The sequence below is a fragment of the Ctenopharyngodon idella genome, chromosome 4 (assembly GCF_019924925.1).
Source record: "Ctenopharyngodon idella isolate HZGC_01 chromosome 4, HZGC01, whole genome shotgun sequence".
Classification (NCBI taxonomy): domain Eukaryota; kingdom Metazoa; phylum Chordata; class Actinopteri; order Cypriniformes; family Xenocyprididae; genus Ctenopharyngodon; species Ctenopharyngodon idella.
In genome coordinates this window covers 26,201,761-26,225,788 of record NC_067223.1, presented here as the reverse complement: position 1 = coordinate 26,225,788, position 24,028 = coordinate 26,201,761, and the positions used below count along the sequence as shown (strand labels likewise).

General features: G+C 39.6%; 3 protein-coding genes across 9 annotated transcripts in view; all 3 read left to right on the top strand.

Moving 5' to 3' along the window:
- The window catches only part of LOC127511101 (uncharacterized), a 34,207-nt gene extending 26,799 nt beyond the window's left edge, over nt 1–7,408 (top strand). Inside the window, exon 2 of the mRNA XM_051891618.1 lies at nt 5,188–7,408. Within this exon, the coding sequence (XP_051747578.1) occupies nt 5,249–7,015 (1,767 nt within the window). The 5' untranslated portion in view covers nt 5,188–5,248 and the 3' untranslated portion in view covers nt 7,016–7,408. The remainder of the gene's footprint in view (nt 1–5,187) is intronic.
- LOC127511152 (gastrula zinc finger protein XlCGF8.2DB-like) overlaps nt 1–24,028 on the top strand; it is a 227,952-nt gene that overhangs the window by 66,060 nt on the left and 137,864 nt on the right. Inside the window, exon 2 of one of the 6 annotated variants that reach the window (XM_051891787.1) lies at nt 18,202–20,597. The exons of the other annotated variants lie outside the window; for them this stretch is intronic. Coding sequence (XP_051747747.1) covers nt 20,513–20,597 — 85 coding nt within the window. The 5' untranslated portion in view covers nt 18,202–20,512. The remainder of the gene's footprint in view (nt 1–18,201; nt 20,598–24,028) is intronic. 6 annotated transcript variants of the gene reach the window in all.
- Nucleotides 1–24,028, top strand: part of LOC127511102 (uncharacterized) — a 91,472-nt gene that overhangs the window by 54,796 nt on the left and 12,648 nt on the right. Inside the window, exon 1 of one of the 2 annotated variants that reach the window (XM_051891622.1) lies at nt 1,230–1,333. The exons of the other annotated variant lie outside the window; for it this stretch is intronic. The gene's annotated coding sequence lies outside the window, so the exon portion shown is untranslated. Of the gene's footprint in view, nt 1–1,229; nt 1,334–24,028 lie in introns of those variants that run through there. 2 annotated transcript variants of the gene reach the window in all.

Genomic DNA, 24,028 nt, shown 5'->3' with positions numbered 1-24,028 from the left:
TAGTTCATCTTCTGCTCTGTGTATATCAGTTCCTGCTTGTTTTCAGTTCAGTGTCTGGTCTCGTATGTCTCGTGTGTGTTGCTACCTGTTCCTGAATTATTGTCATTAAACTTTGTATTGGAATTACCTTTCATCTTCTTCGTATGTTTGCCAGCAACCATGCGTTACAACATCTGGAGATTTTAACTGTACTTAGCTAAATGTGAACTTTGAAGTTGAACAGTTCTTGGGCAGCAACTGATAACATTATTAGATAGAACTGTTAAATAAATAAAGTAAATGGTATATGTTTAACGGAGGCCAGCTAGTAAGAGCTGTGCAAAAGCTTACTCCCCTGATCTCAAGAGGCAGTCTAGCGACTGACGATAGAAGCTGTTGCCTTGTTAGATCGTCCGACTCCCACGCCAATGTCCCGGGTTTGAGGCTTGCACAGATTTTCTCCTTAGCATTAAGATGCCTGGGAATTGCGGACTTCGGCATTTGTCCATCTATCACTGTTTTCCATGTTCATAGAGTTAGTTTGTGGAGTAAATATATAGGCTTTAAACTGTGTGTTGACATGGCTTTTTTAAAATAGGGGATGGTGGTGTTTCGCGTACATTTGGCCAATCAGCATACACTTACATCAATGGTAGTTCCTATTGTGCTGGGTTATACCTGACTTTGAAGTAGGAGCTAATTTAGTCCCCCAAAAGGGAACTAAAATCATTCCCAGTTTCTGCAATGTGAACATGCAAAAAACTGGGATCTTCCAGCAATAGTTATAGGAACTATGAAAACATTCCTCCGGGGCAAAATCCCTGTATAATATCGAGGACAGGTTTGGGAACCAAGATCTGAGAACCTATTCAGAACTGGTTCCATTATTTAAAAAAAAACAACAACAAAAAACACTAGTGCTAAATTATGAGTAGACTTCTGTTAATGAATGCAATGACACAAGCAGATTCATTCCTTCTACAATATACTTCAAACTGCACCTAGTTGCAGTTTTTTTACATTCTCTCTAGATTTCTTAAATTAGTCATCATCTTTTGCACACTGATATATTTAATTAATTTATTATTTAAATTGTGTTGTCGTTTAATAATCTGTTCCGTTTAGAATTTTCTAATAGATGTGACATTGATGTTCTTTAGTGGTCTGCCAATGCCTGCCCACTTCTTATAAAGCCTTACAGTTACTGGAATAAAAACAAAGTGAAAGTAAATTTTTTTGTTATTTTGTGGGGAAGGGCAGCAGGAAGGGCAGCAGTTGGGCACTATAAAAACCAACGCAGAAGCTTTCTGCAGCTGCAGATGAAAAGGAGACTCAAGAGGAAACCAAAATAACAGTAAGTCTATTTCCTTCCTAGTATAAAAGATTTAGAAAGATTTGATTTGTAATATTTGACTGAAAAAAAGCTTTAAAAATAGATATTGCTTATTCTGCATATATGTAAAAAATCTAAAAGTCAGAATGACATCTTGTATAGTACAGTTTAAAAAAATCTGATTGTTTTTCCTAACAAATTGTCATTATTAAAATTGAATTTAATTATTTTACAGTATAGCAGTAGTTGCAGGTAATAGATTCAAAAACCAAATTGTAAAGTATAAAATAGAATGCATAAAAAACTATGTACATTTTGTATTCACTCTGATTTTCTACTTATAATAATCATGTTCTCCATGTTCTTCTGAAAGAATTTATATTGTAGTTTCCATACTTATCAGCATTTTCAGCTGTTATAAGAAACATTCTGCAAATCAACATATTTAATTGATTTCTGAATGATCATGAGACACTGTAGACTGGAGTAATAATGAAAATGTGATTTTAAAATATATTAATACAGAAAAAAGTATTTCACATTTTAAGAATTTTTCACAATATCACTGTTTTCAGGTGTACTTTGGATAGCCTTGGTGAATATAAGAATCTTCTTTCAAAAACCAAAAGTCATGATCAATATAAATTCTAAATTTGGAACAAAAGTGTATATTCTGTTTCAGCAAGGTTTTTAATTATACAGTGAATGTAAAAATACCGGTAACACTTTACAATAAGTTTCATTAGTTAAACATTAGTTAATGTATTAACTAACATGAACTAACAATGAGCAATACATTTGTTACTGTATTTGTTAGTCTTTGTTAATGTTAGTTAATAAAAATACAGCTGTTCATAGTTTGTTCATGTTAGTTCACAGTGCTTTAAAGGGTTAGTTCACCCAAAAATGAAAATTCTGTCATTAATTACTCACCCTCATGCCGTTCCACACCCGTAAGACCTTCGTTAATCTTCGGAACACAAATTAAGATATTTTTGTTGAAATCCGATGGCTCAGTGAGGCCTGCATAGCCAGCAATGACATTTCCTCTCTCAAGATCCATTAATGTACTAAAAACATATTTAAATCAGTTCATGTGAGTACAGTGGTTCAATATTAATATTATAAAGTGACGAGAATATTTTGGTGTGCCAAAAAAAACTAAATAACTTTTTAACAATAGCTAGTGATGGCTGATTTCAAAACATGACACTTCGGAGCGTTATGAATCTTTTGTGTCGAATCAGAGGTTCAGAGTGCCAAAGTCACATGATTACAGCAGTTTGGCGGTTTGACACGCGATCATCCGAATCATGATTCAACACAAAATATTCATAACGCTCTGAAGCTTCATGAAGCAGTGTTTTGAAATCGGCCATCATAATAGAAGTTAACATTTTGTTTTTTTGGTGCACCAAAAATATTCTAGTCGCTTTATAATATTAATATTGAACCACTGTACTCATATGAACTTATTTTAATATGTTTTTAGTACATTAATGGATCTTGAGAGAGGAAATGTCATTGCTCCCTATGCAGGCCTCACGGAGCCATCGGATTTCAACAAAAATATCTTAATTTGCGTTCTGAAGATGAACAAAGGTCTTACGGTTGTGGAACGACAGTAATAAATGACATTGTTTTCATTTTTGGGTGAACTAACCCTTTAATGTTAACAGATACAACTCTTGATTTTAATAATGTATTTGTAAATGCTGAAATTAACATTAACAAAGATTATTAAATACTGTATAAATGCAGTTCATTATTAGTTCATGTTAACTAATGTTATCTAATGAACCTTAAAGTAAAGTGTTACCAGAAAATCTGATACATGTGATGTAAGTCATGAACGATGTTAGATGTTTTTCCATCTTTAATGTGACTTTGCGATAAACACAATTTTAGAAAACAACTAACATAATTTTGAGGAGAATTAATTTAAACACACAACTTAGTGGTGTGCTGTTGGTTTTTTTACTTTTCAAAAATGTGCTGTGGTAAGAAAAAGGCTGGGAAACACTGCCAGAGACAGTGCGCTACCTGCACAATCTAGCTCTGTAAAAGACAAGGTCCAGTGTGTCAGACTTGCACTGGGATTATCAAACAATATCGGATATTTACCCTACACTCACCCTGAGGACACGGCAAAAGGCCCCCAGAATTGATACTTTATATAAAGTAATATGTATTGCAGTATTTAATGTTGATTAATAAATGTACAGTCATTAAAATATGTATAATTTTGCAGATAATTTTTTTCTGAAAACAAGACAATCATTTTTACTTGACTAGAAAATGTTTCTTGATTTAAGAATTTTTAGATATTTGGACTATAAACTAGACAAAAACTCTAAGACAAGCATTTTTGCAGTGCAATATTCATCAGGCTTCTTTTCATGTTCTTTAGAAAAGTTTAATCTTGGCAGTTTTGTGCAGAAGACCAAGCAAGGTTTTATTACTATGTCTTTTTCAGAGCTAGATTGTGCAAGTAGCGCACTGTCTATGGCAGTGTTTCCCAACATTTTTCTTGCCACAGCACAGTTTTGATCCCACGGTACACCACTAAGCACTAAATAACTAAATTGCACAAGCATGCATTGCTTCAAATGGCACATTAAAACTGGATACTATATTAAAAGTAGTTGTCTCATTTAAGGTTAAACTTAAGCTTAAGTCAGGTAGGAACAAAATAAGGTCATTTAAGTAGAACAAATTTAAATATAAAATAAACACTGTGCAGTCAGAGTTGGTATTGTGGCTTTACATATGATCAGACACTTGCATGTGTCATTATAATATTAACATTTTATGAAAATCAATCTCAGATGGAATTTTTGACCTTTGATAGAAAGATTTAATTATGTTTTCATCAACGTACAGGTTTTAAAGTTTATTGTAGCTATTTCCGGTAACAGTGATAGATAGCCAAGCCTAAGAACCAGCTTGGGAATCAAAGTCTTTTTATAAATTAAATGTTATGAAAATGTTTTAACGGTATTGGTGATTTATTGGTAAGACTGCAGAGCTCTCATTAAGATCTAAATTGAAGAACTAATTAGAAGTGATGGTGCTTAAATTGGCTATATTCTCTGTGTCTGTTTGGTGCAGCTGTGCATTAAGACAGTTGCTGTGTTCAAAATCGCCCCTATACCCTCATTCACTATTCCCTACATTAGTCCACTAATATAGTCCACTTGAAGGAGTGAATGAGAAAGAGTGAGGGAATTCAGTGCGCCGGAAGGGCTGTCGCTTTTGCATAGTTTGTGTGATTTTGGACACAGCCAGTGTTTTTCGTGATGTGGTAATGATCAGCTGGCAGGTTCCTTATCACACACACCTGATCCTCTGATTCATGAGAAGCAGGACCGCTCGCACCCTGGATGTTTCTGGATATATCTATCATAAACACTTCTGTCATCTCTCAGTGATATTTCATCTCATTCACTCATTCAATCATCTTAAAGTCTGTAATATGCACAGTATTACAAACCCATTAGTAGTATTGTTGCTGTTGCTAGTTTCATATTTTTTCCTGCATACTATAGATTATTGCAAATACTGATAGTTAACTCATTTCTAAGTTACAACATAGCTTATGTCTTAGATTAATCATTTTAATTGGTCAGGATTAGTTATAACATGTGCTTGAATGCGGGATGTAATGCCATGAGATTAATACATGCTATATATTTTTAAAACATATTAAATTCACAACAATATTATGTATCTCACAACTTTATATCCTGCATTGAAGCATATATTGGGAGTTTTCGTTTTGTCATTTTACTGATATCGCACAGAGTTCTCACTTCTTTTGTATACTGTTTTTATAAACTGATGTACAAACAATTATTTCCTTTTCCATTAACCAGGTGGAAAAAAGCCAGAAGACAAATAGACTTTTGCCAGTCTGCTGTTAACAACAATCAAAAAATGTCAAGAGAAAGCACAAGAAGCAAAAACATGGGAAAAGACCACAGCGATGGAAAGGGCTCAAGTGTTGCACATAATATAAAGAACAACTGGAGCATAAAAATAGCCGATGGAAGCAATGAAAACCTGCCCATGTTTAAACTCAACCTGGAAGAAACATGGCAGAACAATGATGAATTCTGCAGAAGAAGCACGTTTGGGAAGAACGTCACAAAACAGAACAAGACCATCATGATGATCGGAGCCACAGGTGCAGGAAAAACCACCCTAATAAACAGCATGATCAACTACATTCTGGGAGTGGAATGGAAAGACGACTTCCGGTTTGTGCTGATAGATGAAGGGAAGCAGAAATCCCAGGCTGAAAGTCAGACTTCAGAGATCACGGCATATCAGATCAATCACATGGATGGTTTCAAGATTCCACATTCTCTGACCATAGTGGACACACCAGGCTTCGGTGATACCAGAGGAATCTCACATGACCAGAAGATCACAAAGCAGATTCAGGAGTTCTTCTCTAATCCAGGAGGGATCGACAGCATTGATGCCGTGTGTTTTGTAGTACAGGCTTCACTTGCCCGTCTGACGCACACACAGAAATACATCTTTGACTCCATTCTTTCCATATTTGGGAAGGACATTGCTGAAAACATCCTTGTGCTGGTCACCTTTGCAGATGGGAAAACACCTCCTGTTCTCGAGGCCATCAAAGTCTCTGAGGTGTCCTGTGCTACCAATGAGTCTGGAGAGCCTCTTCACTTCAAGTTCAACAACTCTGCTGTGTTTGCCATCAATAAATCTGCAGAGGATGAGGACTCTGACTGTGACAACTTTGACCAAATGTTCTGGAAGATGGGATTTTCCAGCATGAGAAAATTCTTCACATCCCTTAACACGATGGAAACCAAGAGCTTGACTCTGACACGGGAGGTCCTAAAAGAGCGACATCAGATAGAAGTGCTTGTGGAACGTCTCCAGCCTCAAATCAATGCTGGTCTGACAAAACTGGATGAAATCAGGAAGACAAGAGCAGCTCTGGAGCAGCACAAGGCTGAGATGGATGCAAACAAAGATTTTGAATATGAAGTAGAAGTAACTGTCCCAGACAAAATCGAAAACAAAACTGGTTACTACCTATCCAACTGCCAGCAGTGTCACTTCACATGTCATAAAACATGCGGAATTGCAAATGACAGTGAAAGATATGCGTGCTGGGCCATGACAGATGGAAAGTGTAGGGTCTGTCCAGGAAAGTGTGCTTGGGATGTGCACTTCAATCAGAAATACAGATGGGATTATGTCACAGAAAAGAGAAAGCAAACCTATCAGGATTTAAAAAAGCGATTTGAGGATGCACATGGACAGGTCATGTCAAAAGAAAAGATCTTTGAAGAACTTGAAAATGAGCTCGAGGAAGTCCAGGATATTGTGACTGGACTAATTGAAGAATCTCAAAATTCTTTGGAGCGACTGCAGGAAATCGCCCTCAAGCCCAATCCTCTGTCCACCCCTGACTACATCGATCTGATGATTGAGTCTGAGAAACAAGAAGCCAAGTCTGGATATAAAGATCGCATTCAGTCTTTGATGGACGTCAGGAAGAAGGCAGAGATCATCAGTAAAGTTTCCACAGGAGAAGTGCTTCCGGAGGACTGGAAAACATACAAACCTGCAACAAGAAAACAATCATCCTATAATCCAAAAGTCTTTTTCAGTAATGCTATAAATTATGTTAAAGAAAAAGCACGCACTGTATTTGAGTAAAACTTTGACCTTTTATCTGCTCTTACCACAGCTATAAACAAGTACATTTGGTTTTGTGCTAAGATGCTCTGCGTGCATTTTTATTATACTTAAAAATACTTGAGCTTAAAAATGGTCTTCATCTTCATTCTTTGTATGATGTATGATACATAACTGCATGATTCTGCCAAACAGCCTGTTACATGAAAAAAAGTGAAAATCATCTAAAACTGATTTATATTATATTGAATGAACTGAATATGTAATGTATCACAAATGAGCAGATTGTATCATAATGTTGTTTTGGGATGATGTAATTTATACTAGTCATTCATTTTGCATGAATAAAAAAAAGCAAGCAAGTTAAGAATCTAAGCATTGTGTGTTGCCAATAAATGCATTTAAAATGTAAAATTTTACTTTTGGTGTTCCTTTTTTGTTAAAAAGTCAGGACATTTCTCATACTTTAACTTAGTGAAATGATACAAAAGGAAATCATTACAAAAATACAGTCCTTCATTTTCTCAGATTTGCTCTTTTTCTAAGTTCACTTTACTCTCAGAATGAAACTCTCCGAATGTTTAAGATTTGGCCCAGAGAGAAATAGTTTTGTACTTCTGTGGTCTTTGATATTGTTGCACATCTCTGCCAAAGTCACAATGTAAAATGAGGTTTTGGTAAAAAAAAAAAAAAAAAAAAAAGAAAAGAAAGAAAGAAGGGGGATTGTGACAGAAAAAATAAAACTTGTTTATTTTCTGTGGCGAACAGTTGTTATTCTTATTGTTGTCCTGTAGATGGCAGTAGTGCCAAATATTCAAGTAGCAAATACCTGACGGTAGAACAAAGAAGTAGGAAAATACAAGGGAAAAACAACAACAAGCTACACTTTCATATTTTCAAACAATAAATTACTGTTCATAGACAGGGATAATGACACCATTTTAACATAATTAAATTAACATTTATAATGGATTTTTGATAAATAACATAAAAGCTTCCTCAACCCAGAACTGTCCTTATTGGATTAGACAGCTCAGAGTTTATTACGAGTATAGTGTCCTATACTGACATTTATTATTATTATTATTATTATTATTATACTATTATATAATTCATTAATACAGGTTTATGTTAATGATTCTACATGATTTTCATCTGACCGTCAGTTTCACTCCAAATTCACATCATACATATGAGACATACATACTCATAGCATCAATATTGATTCAGTCCAGGGCCTCTTGTGCTTCACCGGGGCCTGCCCTTTTTGACTTGCCACCCAAGAAACAGCAACATTCAAGAAATTAGAAGTAAATGAACTAAATTAACTCTCCTACAATGTAAATACTAAACCATGCCTTTCTATTTTTTTTTTCATATATGAAATCAGTCTACATAATTAAAATGAACCAAAATTAAACAAACACAAACACACTCTACGAACAGTGACATCCCTCTGAGATTGCTCTTTAAAAGTGTCTCAATGTTGAACACTAAGTGTCATAGCAGTGGGGCTGTTTGCATGGCTAGCTGACCACCACACATTTTTTGGCACATGAACGCCTGAGCCTGGGTAAATTTCGAGCTGCCTGCAAACAATTGCTGATAAATCTCTCTGTTACCTTATCACCAAAGATTGGATTCAATCTTTTAGTCAGCTTGTTTTCTTTCAATTAGGACAGGTTTTGTATTCATTTTTGAAACTAACTGATTGTAGGCCTCATTGATCTGAGCCTCACTGATTTGAGGATAAAGAAAGCCTGTAATACTCAAAATAGTTTGTTTGTGTACATGAACGTGTGTCCACACATGCAGAGGTCCATCAACACTGACTCAACATTGGTTCAATGATTACATGCTATCTGGGCTATGATCAAACTCTAAATAGCAATACTGGAGATGCGTCCTTCGATAGGGTGTGAAGATCGCACATTTTTCACACACATTTTGTGACTTCATAATGACTTGTCCAGTGGATTTCCATCAGTCCCTTGAGAGAGATACGGGCAACTGTACCTCTGAGAGACAAAATGCCTGACAAGTCAAAGAATCTTTTGGCACAAGATTCACTTTGAATTACATGTATGATTGAGAGGTGAAGCTGGTGTTTATAGTAGTTTTCATCTGAATTTTTCTATTTCACCCCCATTTCCTTTAATAATTCTATTTTGCACTAGGTGCACAAAATAGTTCCTCTAAGGACCTTTTGGACAAAAATGTCCACATTGAAACCCATTAAAATTGCATTTTTTAATCCCACTGCCATTTAACTATAAAATGATGCAATGATGCAGAATGGCAGGGCTTCAAAATTTACATTTTTACAATTTTTTTTACCAGATGGAGCCATTTTCTCAGGTTTGGCCTATAAAGCAAATACTCGCATTATTCCTGTTTTCTGCTTCTGCATATTATAGAGCCAATTGGATAAATTATGCAACTATAATTGTGTGTGTGTGTGTGTGTGTTGGTATGGATGTCAGAGTGTGAGTTGTATGTGTGTTATAAAAAAAAAGTATGTGTGTGTGTGTGTGTTTGTAATTTTTGAGCTAGAAAAACTCTACTGTAAATCACAAATCCAACCACTGTGTGTACCAGTGGAGTTTTGCTGGCATCTAATGGGGAAAATCTGGTACTGCGCCCAAACAAAATCTTACTGAAAGCTCATTTTTTGAGATATCAACCTCAAATTTTCAATTCAATTCACATTTATTTGTATAGCGCTTTTCACGATACATATTGTTTCAAAGCAGCTTTACAGAGAAAGCATATCAACATTACAATTTGGAGACTGCAGTTAGCTAATAATGTAATAATTTAGGCGATTAACATACAATCACTGTTAGCAATGTAATTGGAGGTAGAAGCAAAGAGCTCCTGGAAAAATGAATTACATATTAACAATAATTAGGATTTATAGAATGTGAATGTGCGTGTTGATCCAGATGTTGCATCTTCTGAAGTCATCGCAGGAGTTGGCGCCGTCTCTTCCAAAGTTTTAGTCATCTGAGGTCTTCTTAAGAGGCTGGATCCAAACTGAAACTGATGTACTCTCTAGTCACCTCGGGACGCCCAAACAGAAAAGCAAATGGAGAATAATTAGCATAGCTGCTGTTCATAACATTAAGCAAAGATAGTCATGTGCAATTGATCTGATATGAGATGGATTATGTGAATGCTTGGCTGAAGAGATGTGTCTTTAATCTAGATTTAAACTGGGTGAGCGAGTCTGAGCCCCGAACATTATCAGGAAGGCTATTCCAGAGTTTAGGAGCCAAATGTGAAAACGCTCTCCCTCCTTTAGAGGACTTAGCTATCCTAGGTACAACCAGAAGTCCAGAGTTTTGTGATCTTAAAGAGCGTGAAGGATTGTAGGGCGATAAAAGGTCGGTTAAGTACACAGGAGCTAAACCATTTAGAGCCTTATAGGTCATTAGCAGTACTTTATAATCGATACGGAACTTAATAGGTAACCAGTGAAGAGATGATAAAATTGGTGTTATATGATCATATTTTCTTGACCTGGTAAGAACTCTAGCAGCTGCATTTTGTACTAATTGTAGCTTGTTTATTGAGGAAGCAGGGCAACCAGCTAGTAATGCATTACAGTAATCTAGTCTAGACGTCATGAAAGCATGAACTAACTTTTCTGCATCAGAAACAGATAACATATTCCGTATCTTAGCAATGTTTCTGAGGTGGAAGAAGGCTGTTTTTGTAACATATGAAATATGATTTTCAAAGGACAAGTTGCTGTCTAATATAACACCCAGGTCTTTAACTGTCGAGGATGGAGTAACAGTACATCCTTCTAAATGCAAATTGTAGTCTGAGAGATTCTGTGTACAGGTTTTTGGCCCAATAAGTAATACTTCAGTCTTATCTGAATTTAATAGAAGAAAATTACTAGTCATCCAATGTTTTACTTCTTTAACACACTCTGTCAGCTTGGATAATTTAGAGATTTCATCTGGTTGTGTTGAAATATATAATTGAGTATCATCGGCATAGCAGTGGAAACTAATTCCATGTCTTCTTATAATATTACCAAGTGGCAGCATGTATATTGAAAATAGCAGAGGGCCTAAGACAGATCCTTGAGGCACTCCATAATTTACTATTGTTATCTTAGATTTTTCCCCGTTTAAATAAACAAAATTGTGACGGTCTGATAGATACGACCTAAACCACCGTAATGCCTGTCCCTGGATACCAATGTAATTCTGTAGTCGATCTAGGAGTATTTTATGATCTATAGTGTCGAACGCAGCACTGAGATCAAGTAACACTAGTATTGAGATTGTAATGATGGGTCGACAGAATGTGGATCCATTTGCAGCTAGTTTATTAAAAGTACTTACAGAGTAGACAGGGCAAAGGCAGAGGCAAAAACAGTAACAGGCAATGGTCGAGGCAGGCGGCAGACAAACAGAATCAGGGTACAGGCAAGGATCAGGGCAGGCAGCAAAGGGTCGCAGGGAATAAACAGTCCAATCGATAACAGGTAAACAGTCCACAGAAAAACGCTCAGAAATGATCACCAAGGCAAATCAAGACTTCGCGATGTGTGAGTGTGTGTGTGTGTCTTAAATAGTGTGAGTGTGATGCGGTGCAGGTGTGTGTGCAATCAGTCCCAGGAATGAGGGCCCATGGGAAACGTAGTCCGAATGAGAACTGATCAGTATTCCGGTGATGGCTCCCTCCGGTGGTCCGGAGGAAGGGCCGAGGGAGCCACATTCGTGACAGAGCCCCCCCCCCTGTGAGCGGCTCCAGACGCGAGGAAGCAGACGCCGGGGTCTACCACGTGGTCGAGGGGCCGGTCTCTCCGGGTGCGTCCGATGAAATTCCTCTGTGAGTGAGGGGTCCAGGATATCATCCGCATTGACCCAGGATCGCTCCTCCGGGCCGTACCCCTCCCAGTCGACCAAGTATTGTAGTCTCCTACCCCGGCGCCTGGAATCGAGCAGCTCTCGTACTTGATAGGCTTCCTCGCCTTCAATCATCAAGGGTGGGGGGGCGCGGACCTCGGCTCCCTCTGGCTCCCCTCTCGGACCCCCGGCGGGTTTCAACAGCGAAACATGAAAAGTGGGAGAGACACGGTAATTAACAGGCAAATCTAAACGAAATGATACTGGAGTTATTTGTTTGATAATTTGAAAGGGCCCTACAAACCTGGGACTGAGTTTTCTGCATGGAAGCCTTAGCCGGAGGTCTCTAGTGGACAGCCAAACCCATTGTCCCACGGCGTACTGGGGATTGGGACGTCGGTGACGATTGGCCTGCATCTCCTGCCTTCTTACGGCGCGTTGTAAGTGCTGATGAGCTTGGTCCCAGGTTTCCTCGCTTCTTTGCATCCATTCAGTGACAGATGGTAGATTGGATGGTTCCCCAGACCAAGGAAATAATGGAGGCTGGAAGCCCAAGACGCATTGAAAGGGCGTGACACCAGTGGCAGGTTTTTGTAGGGAGTTTTGGGCATACTCTGCCCAGAGCAGATAACGACTCCAGTCCGTCTGGTTGCGTTGGCAGTAGGTGCGTAGAAAACGTGTTAATTCCTGGTTCATGCGCTCTGTCTGGCCATTGGATTCTGGATGGTACCCTGAAGTGAGGCTGACATTGATATTGAGGTTTTTGAAAAAGGAGGACCAGACTCGAGATGTGAACTGTGGGCCTCTGTCTGACACAATGTCCTCGGGTAGTCCATAGAATCGAAACACATAATTGCAGAGAAGCTCGGCCGTTTCGAATGCTGTGGGGAGCTTGGCCAGTGGTATGAGTCTGCAGGCTTTTGAGAAACGGTCGATGACGGTGAGAATGGTGGTGTGGCCCTGGGATTCTGGGAGATCAGTGACGAAGTCAATGGCGATATGAGACCAGGGACGTTGGGGAATGGGTAGCGGTTGCAACAAACCGGCTGGCGCTTGATGTGATGCTTTGGTGGTCTGACAGAGTGAGCAGTTAGAGATGAAGCGGGAGGTGTCGGTTAGCATAGAGTCCCACCAGAACCGGTTTTGTAGCAGGTGGAAGGTGGCTGTGACACCTGGGTGACCTGAGCTTGGGAAGTCGTGCACATGATGAAGTAGCCTATTTCGGAGCTGTGCTGGGACGTAGGTGCGATCAGGTGGGCATGTTGGAGGAGGAGCGGTCTGTTCGTTAGCATGTGTGATCTCTGTGATAATGTCCCATTGAACTGGAGCAAGCAGTAAAGTGTCAGGGATTATATTCTCTGTGTTCTCTGTCCGTTCCACCTCCTCATGCTGCCGTGACAGCGCGTCTGCCTTGGTGTTCTTAGAGCCTGGTCTATAAGTTACCGAGAACTGGAAGCGTGTGAAGAACAAGGCCCATCTAGCTTGCCGTGGATTTAGACGCTTGGCGGAACGCAGGTATTCCAGGTTTTTATGGTCTGTGAGAATGGTGAACGGATGTTTTGCTCCCTCCAGCCAGTGACGCCACTCCTCCAGTGCTGCCTTCATAGCCAGTAATTCCCGATTGCCCACATCGTAATTACGTTCAGCCGCCGACATTTTTCTAGAATAAAAGGCACACGGGTACATCTTCTCTGGGTTACCTTGGCGCTGAGAAAGGACGGCCCCTATGCCCGTGCTGGAGGCGTCCACTTCTACAATGAAAGGGAGCTCAGGGTCTGGGTGACGGAGAATGGGTGCTGAAGTGAAACGCTCCTTTAGCTCCTGGAAAGCCTGTACTGCTTCAGAGGACCAGGTGAGACGTGAGGACTGCCGCTTGGTCATGGACGTTAACGGGGCTGCAACGCCGCTGAAGTTCCGTATGAATCGCCTGTAGAAGTTGGCAAACCCCAAGAACCGTTGTAATTCCTTCAGTGTGCGAGGTTGTGGCCAATCCAGTACCGCCCTCACCTTACTGTCATCCATGGCCACGCCCTCACGGCTGATAACGTAACCCAGAAAGGTTGTGGAGGTTTGGTGAAATTCGCATTTCTCAGCTTTTGCATATAGTCTGTGTTGTATCAGTCTTTGAAGTACTGCCCGTACGTGCTGAACATGTTCCTCAAAAGAGTTGGAATAGATGAGGATGTCATCTATGTAGACTATGACCCAGCGATTGAGCATGTCACGGAAGACGTCGTTAATGAAGGACTGGAAAACAGAGGGACTGTTGGACAGCCCGAACGGCATGACGAGGGTCTCGTAGTGACCAGTGGCTGTGGAAAAGGCTGTCTTCCATTCGTCCCCCTCTCTGATGCGGATTAAGTTGTATGCACAACGGAGGTCCAGCTTGGTGAAGTATGCGGCTTGTCTGAGTTGTTCAAGGGCTGGAGGAACCAAAGGCAAGGGGTACCGGAACTTGACGGTGATGTCATTTAATCCACGGTAATCAATACAGGGCCTTAACCCGCCGTCTTTTTTCTTCACGAAGAAGAACCCTGATGCTGCTGGTGATGTGGACGGGCGGATAAACCCTTTGGCTAGTTCCTCCTCAATGTAGGTTTTCATTGCTGCCGACTCGGGTTGTGACAGGGGGAAGATCCTGCCCTTGGGAGGCGTGGTACCAGGCAGCAGGTCGATGGCACAGTCACCGGGACGATGAGGAGGTAGCTCAGTGGATTTGTTTTTACTGAATGCCACAGCCAGATCAGCGTATACTTCGGGTATGTTAAGTTTTCCGGTGTCAGAATCGTGGAGTGAAGCAGTTTGAACTGGCAGAGGGGTGATTTGTTTCAAGCAACCTTTATGGCAGTTAGCATCCCATTGCACAATCTGGCCATCTTTCCAGGAAACGTGAGGGTTATGGGTTCTGAGCCACGGTAGACCAAGGATCACTGAGTTGTTGGGTGAGTGAATAACATAGAAGCGGATTTGTTCATGGTGAAGAGCTCCTACTTGCAAAGTGAGCTCGGCGGTGATATGGACTACTCTGCCTCCACCGATGGGCTTCCCATCTAGCGCCTCCACTGTTAACAGGGAATTACAGTCTGTTAGAGGGATGTTATGATCTTTGATGAATGAATCTGACATGAAATTCCCAGCGGCTCCAGAATCCAGTAGGGCGTGAGTGGATAGATTTTTGCCATGAACGGTAATTTGAATTGGGATTTTGAAGCAGTTGGAAGAGTAGTTAGAGTGATGAGGAGAACTCACCGCTTTGGAATTGGAAGACTGAGGTCGTACGGGGCAATTGATCTTGACATGGCCAGCCTGGCCGCAGTAGAGACACAGGTGTCGTTGTCGTCTCCTTTCTCTCTCTTCGGGAGGTAGTGGGGTATAGCCAAGTTGCATGGGTTCCAGAGCGGGACTGGCTGAGGAGGATTGCCGGACGGGGTGTCGGGTTCGTAGCAGGTTGTCAATGTGAATGGCAAGTTCAATGAAAGCGTTGAGCGAACTTCCCTCATCCCGGCATGCGAGTTCGGCCTGCAGTTCCAGTGTTAGGCCCCTTCGGAACAACAGCTTTAGAGTGTCCTCAACCCAGTTCGTTTGAGCGGCCAGAGTACGAAATATCAGCGCGTACTCGGCTGCTGTTTGTTTACCTTGGCTGAGAGAAAGTAACTGATCGCCAGCGCTTCTGCCTCCTTCGGGATGTTCAAAGACTTCTTTAAAGTTTCGCAAGAAATCTTGAAAAGTGGAAAACACGGGGTTGTCATCCCTCCACACCGCGGTGGCCCAATCCAGTGCTTTGCCGGTGAGCAAGGAACACACAAACGATATCCGACTGGATTCGGTGGGGTACAGGGACGGTTGCTGGTTGATGAACAGGGAACATTGGAGAAGGAACCCCTTACATCTGGCTGGAGTGCCGTCGAACTTTTCTGGGAGCGCTAGGCGAGGATTGACTGCAGGAGAGGCCGCGAAGCCTGGATTGGCGGGAGCAGCGGGCGGCGGCGTGGCGGTTTCGGCAGGACTGAATCGGAGGTCTTGAAGCGTCTTCACCAGCTCTTCAGTAAGGGAAGTTAAGCGGTTGAGTTGATGTTGATGCACCGCCAGCTGGTTGGCCTGGGCAGTTAATTCAGATGAAATCTGCATGAGGGCTGCTGGATCACTGTGTGGCGAAGTCTTCTGTAATGATGGGTCGACAGAATGTGGATCCATTTGCAGCTAGTTTATTAAAAGTACTTACAGAGTAGACAGGGCAAAGGCAGAGGCAAAAACAGTAACAGGCAATGGTCGAGGCAGGCGGCAGACAAACAGAATCAGGGTACAGGCAAGGATCAGGGCAGGCAGCAAAACATTCACAGTCCAGGAAACAGGCAAAGATCAGGGTCGGCAGCAAAGGGTCGCAGGGAATAAACAGTCCAATCGATAACAGGTAAACAGTCCACAGAAAAACGCTCAGAAATGATCACCAAGGCAAATCAAGACTTCGCGATGTGTGAGTGTGTGTGTGTGTCTTAAATAGTGTGAGTGTGATGCGGTGCAGGTGTGTGTGCAATCAGTCCCAGGAATGAGGGCCCATGGGAAACGTAGTCCGAATGAGAACTGATCAGTATTCCGGTGATGGCTCCCTCCGGTGGTCCGGAGGAAGGGCCGAGGGAGCCACATTCGTGACAGAGATACAGCCTTGGTCAGAAGCTAGAAGTAAGTCATTTGTAATTTTAACGAGCGCAGTTTCTGTGCTATGACGAGACCTGAATCCTGACTGAAATTTTTCATAGATAGCATTTTTTTGCAGGAAGGAGCACAATTGGACCGACACCACTTTTTCTAATATTTTCGATATAAATGGAAGATTTGAAATGGGTCTGTAATTTGCCAATACATTTGGATCTAATTGTGGTTTCTTAATGAGAGGCTTAATAACTGCTAACTTGAACGGTCTTGGAACGTGACCTAGAGATAAAGACGAGTTAATAATATTGAGAAGAGGCTCTTCTGCTACAGGTAACAATTCTTTCAGTAGTTTAGTGGGTATTGGATCTAATAAACATGTTGTTGGTTTAGACGCTGTGATAAGTTTATTTAGATCTTCCTGTCCTATAGTTGTAAAGCACTGCAACTGTTCTTGAGGGATGATAATTGAGGCTGAATCATAAAACTCTGTCAAGGGTTGTACATTTACAACCGTATTTCTGATGCTTTCGATTTTTTCAGTAAAGAAATTCATAAAGTCATCGCTACTAAACTGTAATGAAATGTTTTGTTCTGGTGATGTCTGTTTATTTGTTAATCTAGCCACTGTACTAAACAAGAACCTTGGATTGTTTTGGTTATTTTCTATGAGTTTGCGGAGATGCTCGGCCCTGGCTGCTTTTAGAGTCTTTCTATAACGGGACGAGCTGTCTTTCCACGCGATTCTAAAGACCTCTAAACGAGTTTGTCTCCATTTGCGTTCTAGATTACGAGTTTCTCTTTTGATAGCGTGAGTAATATTGTTGTACCATGGTACAGTATTTTTCTCTCTAACCTTTTTTAATCTCATCGGTGCAACAGTATCTAATGTACTAGTGAAAGTGGTGCACATACTGCTAGTAATTTTCTCAAGATCATTTGTGTGTTTGGGTACAATGAGCAGGTGAGACAGATCAGGCAGTTTATTTGTGAATTTATCTTTAGTTGTCGGAAGAATTGTTCTACCTAGTCGATATCGTGGCGCAATTTGACAAATATCAGCAGTATGCAGTACGCATGTTACAAGGTAATGATCAGTGATATCGTCACTTTGCGGTAGAATTTGTATATCAGTAGGATTGATTCCATGTGATATAATTAAATCTAGTGTATGATTAAGACGGTGAGTGGGTCCAGTGATGTTTTGTTTGACCCCAAAGGAGTTTAGTAAATCTGTAAACGCAGCCCCTAACGCATCATTTGTATTATCTACATGAATGTTAAAATCTCCAACAATCAGCGCTTTATCAACGTTGACCAATAGGTCTGAGAGAAAGTCTGCAAACTCTTTTAGCAAATCAACATAAGGCCCTGGAGGTCTATAAACAGTAGCCAAAGCAAGAGATAGTAGCGACTTTTTATTTATATCTGAGAGTGTAACGTCTAGCACGTGAATTTCAAATGAGTTAAACCTGTAGTTTGTTTTCTGGGTAACGTTAAGAATCTCTCTATAGATTGTTGCAACGCCACCGCCACGGCCAACCGGACGGCATTTATTTTTATAACAGTAGCCAGGTGGACAAGACTCATTAAGACCGAAATAATCATTTGGTTTAAGCCATGTTTCAGTAAGGCAAATTACATCAAGACTATTATCTGTGATCATTTCATTTATAATAACCGCCTTAGGTGTCAGCGATCTAATGTTTAGTAGCCCTAGCTTTAGAAATTGTTTTTGTTCGGTAATTTTGCGAATTTCTGGTTTGATCACGATCAGATTTTTTCTAGATCCTTTATTTTTATAGTTGAACCTCACTATTCGGGGAATAGACACAGTTTCTATAGACTGTATTACACTCACATTTCTATCAATTAAGTGGGTAGAACACAGACTGTGATTTGAGGTTTGACTTACTAGTCATACGGTGCGAAGTGTCTTGGTGATGTTTTCCGACAGAAGATCAGCTCCGATTTTGCTGGGGTGCAGGCCATCAGCACGGAAGAGCCTAGGTCGCTCCCAGAAAAGATTCCAATTATTTATAAAGAGCAGCTTCTGTTCAGTACACCAAGACATTAACCATTCATTTAAAGCAAATAATCTACTGAACCTTTCATGTCCACGTCGGTACGTCGGAAGCGGTCCGGACACGATGATCCGATGTTTCCTCAGTGATCGTGTTTACTCGTATGATTTTCACGTTAAACACACATAACTCATATTCACATACAGGTTGGTCACAGTAATAATATATATATATATTTTTTTTTTACTTTTTGTTGCGAATATATTAACTTATAACTATACGCAAAAAATTCTCTAAACATTTCTCATTCTTTTCACCATCAGTGAATAAAACATATAGGGGGTCTGATGGTTTTCTACGAGCAGAAAGGGAGGCATGACTCCTGCTGTAACTTTACCTGCAGGTGTCGCTGTTGGGCAGTGTTCCTTAAGAAATACGAGTGACTTGCGCTCTTTTTAATGTCATAATTTGTAATATTTGTGTTGTTTTATATGTAATATGGATTAATTTCTCATCCTATTTTTTTTGAGGAGGCACTGCCTCTCTTGCCTCCTCGGAGGAAACGCCCCTGATACACATATTATATATATAAAACGTTAGGCCAATTAGTTTTTCCACATGGCGAAAATCACATTAACGTTACGCAGCCCAACGACCATGTGCTCCGCGCATAAACACGCACTAACACACTTAGTAAAACTTTTAGTCTTTTTCTACTATTACATACACATGTTCTTAACATTCATACTCGTTTTCGAAATACTTTATAATCACTTTAGTGATCCGATACCTGAGGATAAACAGGGAGAATCAATCACAAGAGATGATGCGATGTTTCCTCAGTGATGGCATTTAATCGTATGAGCAAACTCTCGCGATCTCACCTGATAACTAAATTCCTTGAACATGTAAACCCTTTCACACTGTAATCCTGGTAAATTACCATAAAATTACCAGAACGATGTTTCCGGTAATTACACAAATGTGCTGTTCACACAAGCTGTTCCATATTTTTGCCAGTAAGATACCATTCACACGTCTTTATTATAATGCCGGTAAACTCTGTGATGTCAGTGCTTTAGTTTAACTCTGTCCAATTTAAGGATTTATTTATTTATTCATTTATTTTTACTTCTTACTGACGAGCGTAAGAGGATAATTAACAGAATCTCCCATATTAGATTTGGTTCAAACTCTTTCTTTCTTTGGTAATTATTTTTTTGCATTTCACTGACCAACATGCGTTTAAATATGATATATGTTCTATTATTTGAATGTCAATTTCTATGCACTTCTTGAACGGGACTTTTATTGTGGAGTGGATATATGACATCACAAGGCTGCGCTGCGCTCCTGCATCTGCTGTGACTTCTGAAGAAAGGTTTGTTTTAAGCATTTAAAGTGTTTGAATCAATGCAAACTATTCAGGCAATTTTACAGTTACCTATATCGTGAATCAGTTTATCATAAACATGAATCCAGCTACTGATAAGAGAAACGGAGCTTCTCGAAACTCAAGAGTTTCACCTCAAACATTGATGACAACTGCTGGTCAAACAGTGTAAATGCAACGAGAACAACAAATGTGTGCAATGACAACTTTTTTACTAATAACCAGCTGCAAATATTTTGATGAAAGTATAATCTATTTAATATAATCTACAAATCAATAAGTGTAAAGCATAAGTGTCTAAATATGAACCCACTAAACTATTTTGTGTTCTTTTATTAATTTGTAGTGCTAGTTTTGAGTGTTTTTATTCTAATCAGATCATTTAAGTCCATTAACTCTCAATCTGACTCTCTCACCAGTGCACTGAACTACTGAACTAGATCTGATTGAGACACACTCAGAGATTTAGTTTTGAGTGTTTTTCTTTCTGTTAATTATTCTCATCTTAATCATGACAGAGTGTCCAAACACAGAAAAACTCCTGGTGAAGCGACTGAGATCCACGTGAAACACTGTTATAAAGATGGCGTTTATTAAAGAGGAGATTAAAGAAGTGAAGATTGAAGAAACCTTCAGAGTGAAACATGAAGAAACTGAGGAACAAACAGGTTGGTTTCATTCTCAAAGCTGAACTCAGTCATTTGATCCTTATTAAAATGTCCAGATCTACAGAAATTAATGATAATTTTGAAGAGTGTCGCAATTAAAGAGGTTTTATTTGACAAAATTATATTACTTATTAATAAATTGTATTTATAAAATGAATTTATTTACAAATGTCATGTTTGTGATTTCATTTGTCATGTAGAACAGCTTCTGACCATTAAATCAAAACAGACTCACGATTTAATGACATTAATTACAGCTTTATTCATTCAGATAAAGAATTAACATGTTATTTGTTTTACCTTCCTTATTGTCAGCATTGGAAAATCCAACAGCCTTCCTTCATTTGACAGTGTGGTAGATTTGCCTCTACGCACCTGACTAAAGTTAAACCGGGTGTCCCAGACACCTATGAATTTATACTCGACTAAGCGTACCTTAATAAGGTCTTTCGTGCTCCACTAAACACTATCACTTGAGTGTGGAAGTCAGATTCTCTAGCGTCAAGTCCACTGCGCAGCAAAAACCAAACAGACTCCAGACTATGCCTTAGGGTAAGCTTTAATCACGACCGGAGGACCTCGTATCAATCACAGAGAATCCCACCAGCAAGAGTTTATATAGGATAGGAGCATATCTTCTTCATATGTCAAACCCTTCTGTTACTAGGTAAAGCAAGATCTGCCCAAATCATGTGTTTATTAGTTCCTTGGTTACTCAATATCATGGGGCTATTATATTTAGATAGTTGTCCAGCTGTCCCTAAGTTTCATTTCCCCTTTTGTTATATTCAGATATGATTCAGACACACACTGACTTAGGCCCAAGGTTTGAGGACACTTAGGTTTCAAAAGCATATAAATGTTAATCCTGCAAGGAAAAGGAATGTTAGTTAAATTCTATCTCAACAGACACAACGTTTTTAACGTAACATTAAGACAGCATGAACACAGTTGCAAAATATGGAAAAATTGGAAATAATATGAAATAATTGTTAATATTCGGATAATTTATTTATTTATTTATTTTTTATTTTTTTTATTTTTTGAGGCTACACTGTAAAAGATTGTCCTATAAAATACCAGGAAATACTGGCAGCTGTGGTTGGCAGTCATTACTCTTAATTTACAGCTCTCCTACATGGGGTTGGGTGTGGTTTGGATTTTAATGAATAAATGTGAATGATATCCAAGTCTTATTGCAAAACATTTAATTGTAGCTGAATATCATGAACAAAAACAATTGGCTAAAGAACATTTACCCAAGGAGCTTATAAAAACACCATAGCAAAAAATACTAGCCTAACTAATATAAATTTCAACCTTTATTAAAGACAAGTAAACACTTAGTAATTTAAAAAGAACAAAGATACGATTGAAATAAACAATGTTTTAAGATTTTCAGGTATTCAGGTACAGAAACTGTTAATCAAATGTAAAATAACTGCACTTTATGAATAAAATATACATTACAAATAAGGCTGCACGATACTGGGATAATGTCACGGAGACGAGCTCCGTGGTTCCCTCCTCTGGCCACTGGAGGGAGCCGTCTCCTGAGTACTGACACACACACCCGCATACACACTACATTTCCCACAACCCCGTGCCTTGGACTGATCACCACGTCAGCTGTTCCTCATTACCCGGACTATAAAGCTCTCCCACTTACCATAGTTCATTGCGAAGTCTTGTTTTGCTTCTGTGAACATTTCTGAGCGTTGTTACCCTGTCTGATTACCTGTTGCTGATCCTGTTTGTTACCCGTCCACGACTCTCTGCTGCCTGCCTTTGACCCCTGCCTTGTGTTCTGTTCTGTGAGTGATATCTGCCTGTCCCGTACCCCTGCCTGTTTCCCGACCTCGATTCTGCCTGTCCCTTTGGTACTTGTCTGCTCCTGTTTGACCCTGCCTGTACGACCACGCTCTTATTCAATAAAACATGCAAATGGATCCCAGCCTGTGTGACGATTCGTTACAGATAATATGCAATATTGTTGTTGAGTATTGCAATTACGATATTTCTTGCAATATCATTTCCCTAGAAAAAATGCTGTTTTTATTAGCGATTTAAAAAAAAAAAAAAAATTATATATGTAATGATCATACTAAAATAAACAGGTAATAGAAATTCTTCTTATCTAATTAAATCTAGTTCAGGCTAAAAAAAAAAAACTATGTCAAGGTGCAAACATTTTGACTTTAAAACACTATGAGTAACTGAAAACCTCGGCAGATATTCTGATTTCTGGTTTGCTGTTACCATAGACCTGCAAACACACACAAAAATGCATTACTCTCAAACATTACTTTTTTTATTCACATGTAACCATGCAATCATCAAGAGCATCTTGAAACAAGAGCATCTTTTAAACAAAATATTTCCTTGCTTATATATTTTTTAATATATATATATAAAAATATTGTTAAACAACAAAAAAAAAAAAAACTATTAAACATAAAGTGTACAAGCCTTAAAGGAACACTCCACTTTTTTTGAGAATAGGCTCATTTTCCAGCTCCCCTAGAGTTAAACAGTTGAGTTTTACCGTTTTCGAATCCATTCAGCTGATCTCCGGGTCTGGCGGTACCACTTTTAGCATAGCTTAGCATAGTTCATTGAATCTGATTAGACCGTTAGCGTCTCGCTCAAAAATGACCAACGAGTTTCAATATTTTTCCTATTTAAAACTTGACTCTTCTGTAGTTACATCGTGTACTAAGACCAACGGAAAATGAAATGTTGCGATTTTCTAGACCGATATGGCTAGGAACTATACTGTCATACCGGCGTAATAATCAAGGAACTTTGCTGTCGTACCATGGGTGCAGCAGGCGCAATGATATTACGCAGCGTCTCTCACAAATGTCTCCATGGTTGCAAGGCACGCTCCCTGTGCAAGCAGGGGGTCACAGGCGCTGCGTGATATCATTGCGCCTGCTGCACCCATGGTACGGCAGCAAAGTTCCTTGATTATTACGCCGGAATGAGAGTATAGTTCCTAGCCATATCGGCCTAGAAAATCACAACTTTTCATTTTCCGTCGGTCTTAGTACACGATGTAACTACAGAAGAGTCAAGTAGTTTTAATTAGGAAAAATATCAAAACTCTCTGGTCATTTTTGAGCGAGATGCTAATGGTCTAATCAGATTCAATGAACTATGCTAAGCTATGCTAAAAGTGGTACCGCCAGATCCGGAGATCGGCTGAATGGATTCGAAAACGGTAAAACTCAACTGTTTAACTCTAGGGGAGTTGGAAAATGAGCCTGTTTTCAAAAAAAGTGGAGTGTTCCTTTAAATTTGTATGCCAGGAAAACTAGCATATTGACTTTGGTAGGTTTTAAACATGTGCGCTGGCATATCAACATTTCCTGATGTACTAAAAAGTCTCTGAAGGTGAACTTGTTGCAGGTATATAGAGATACTTCTTG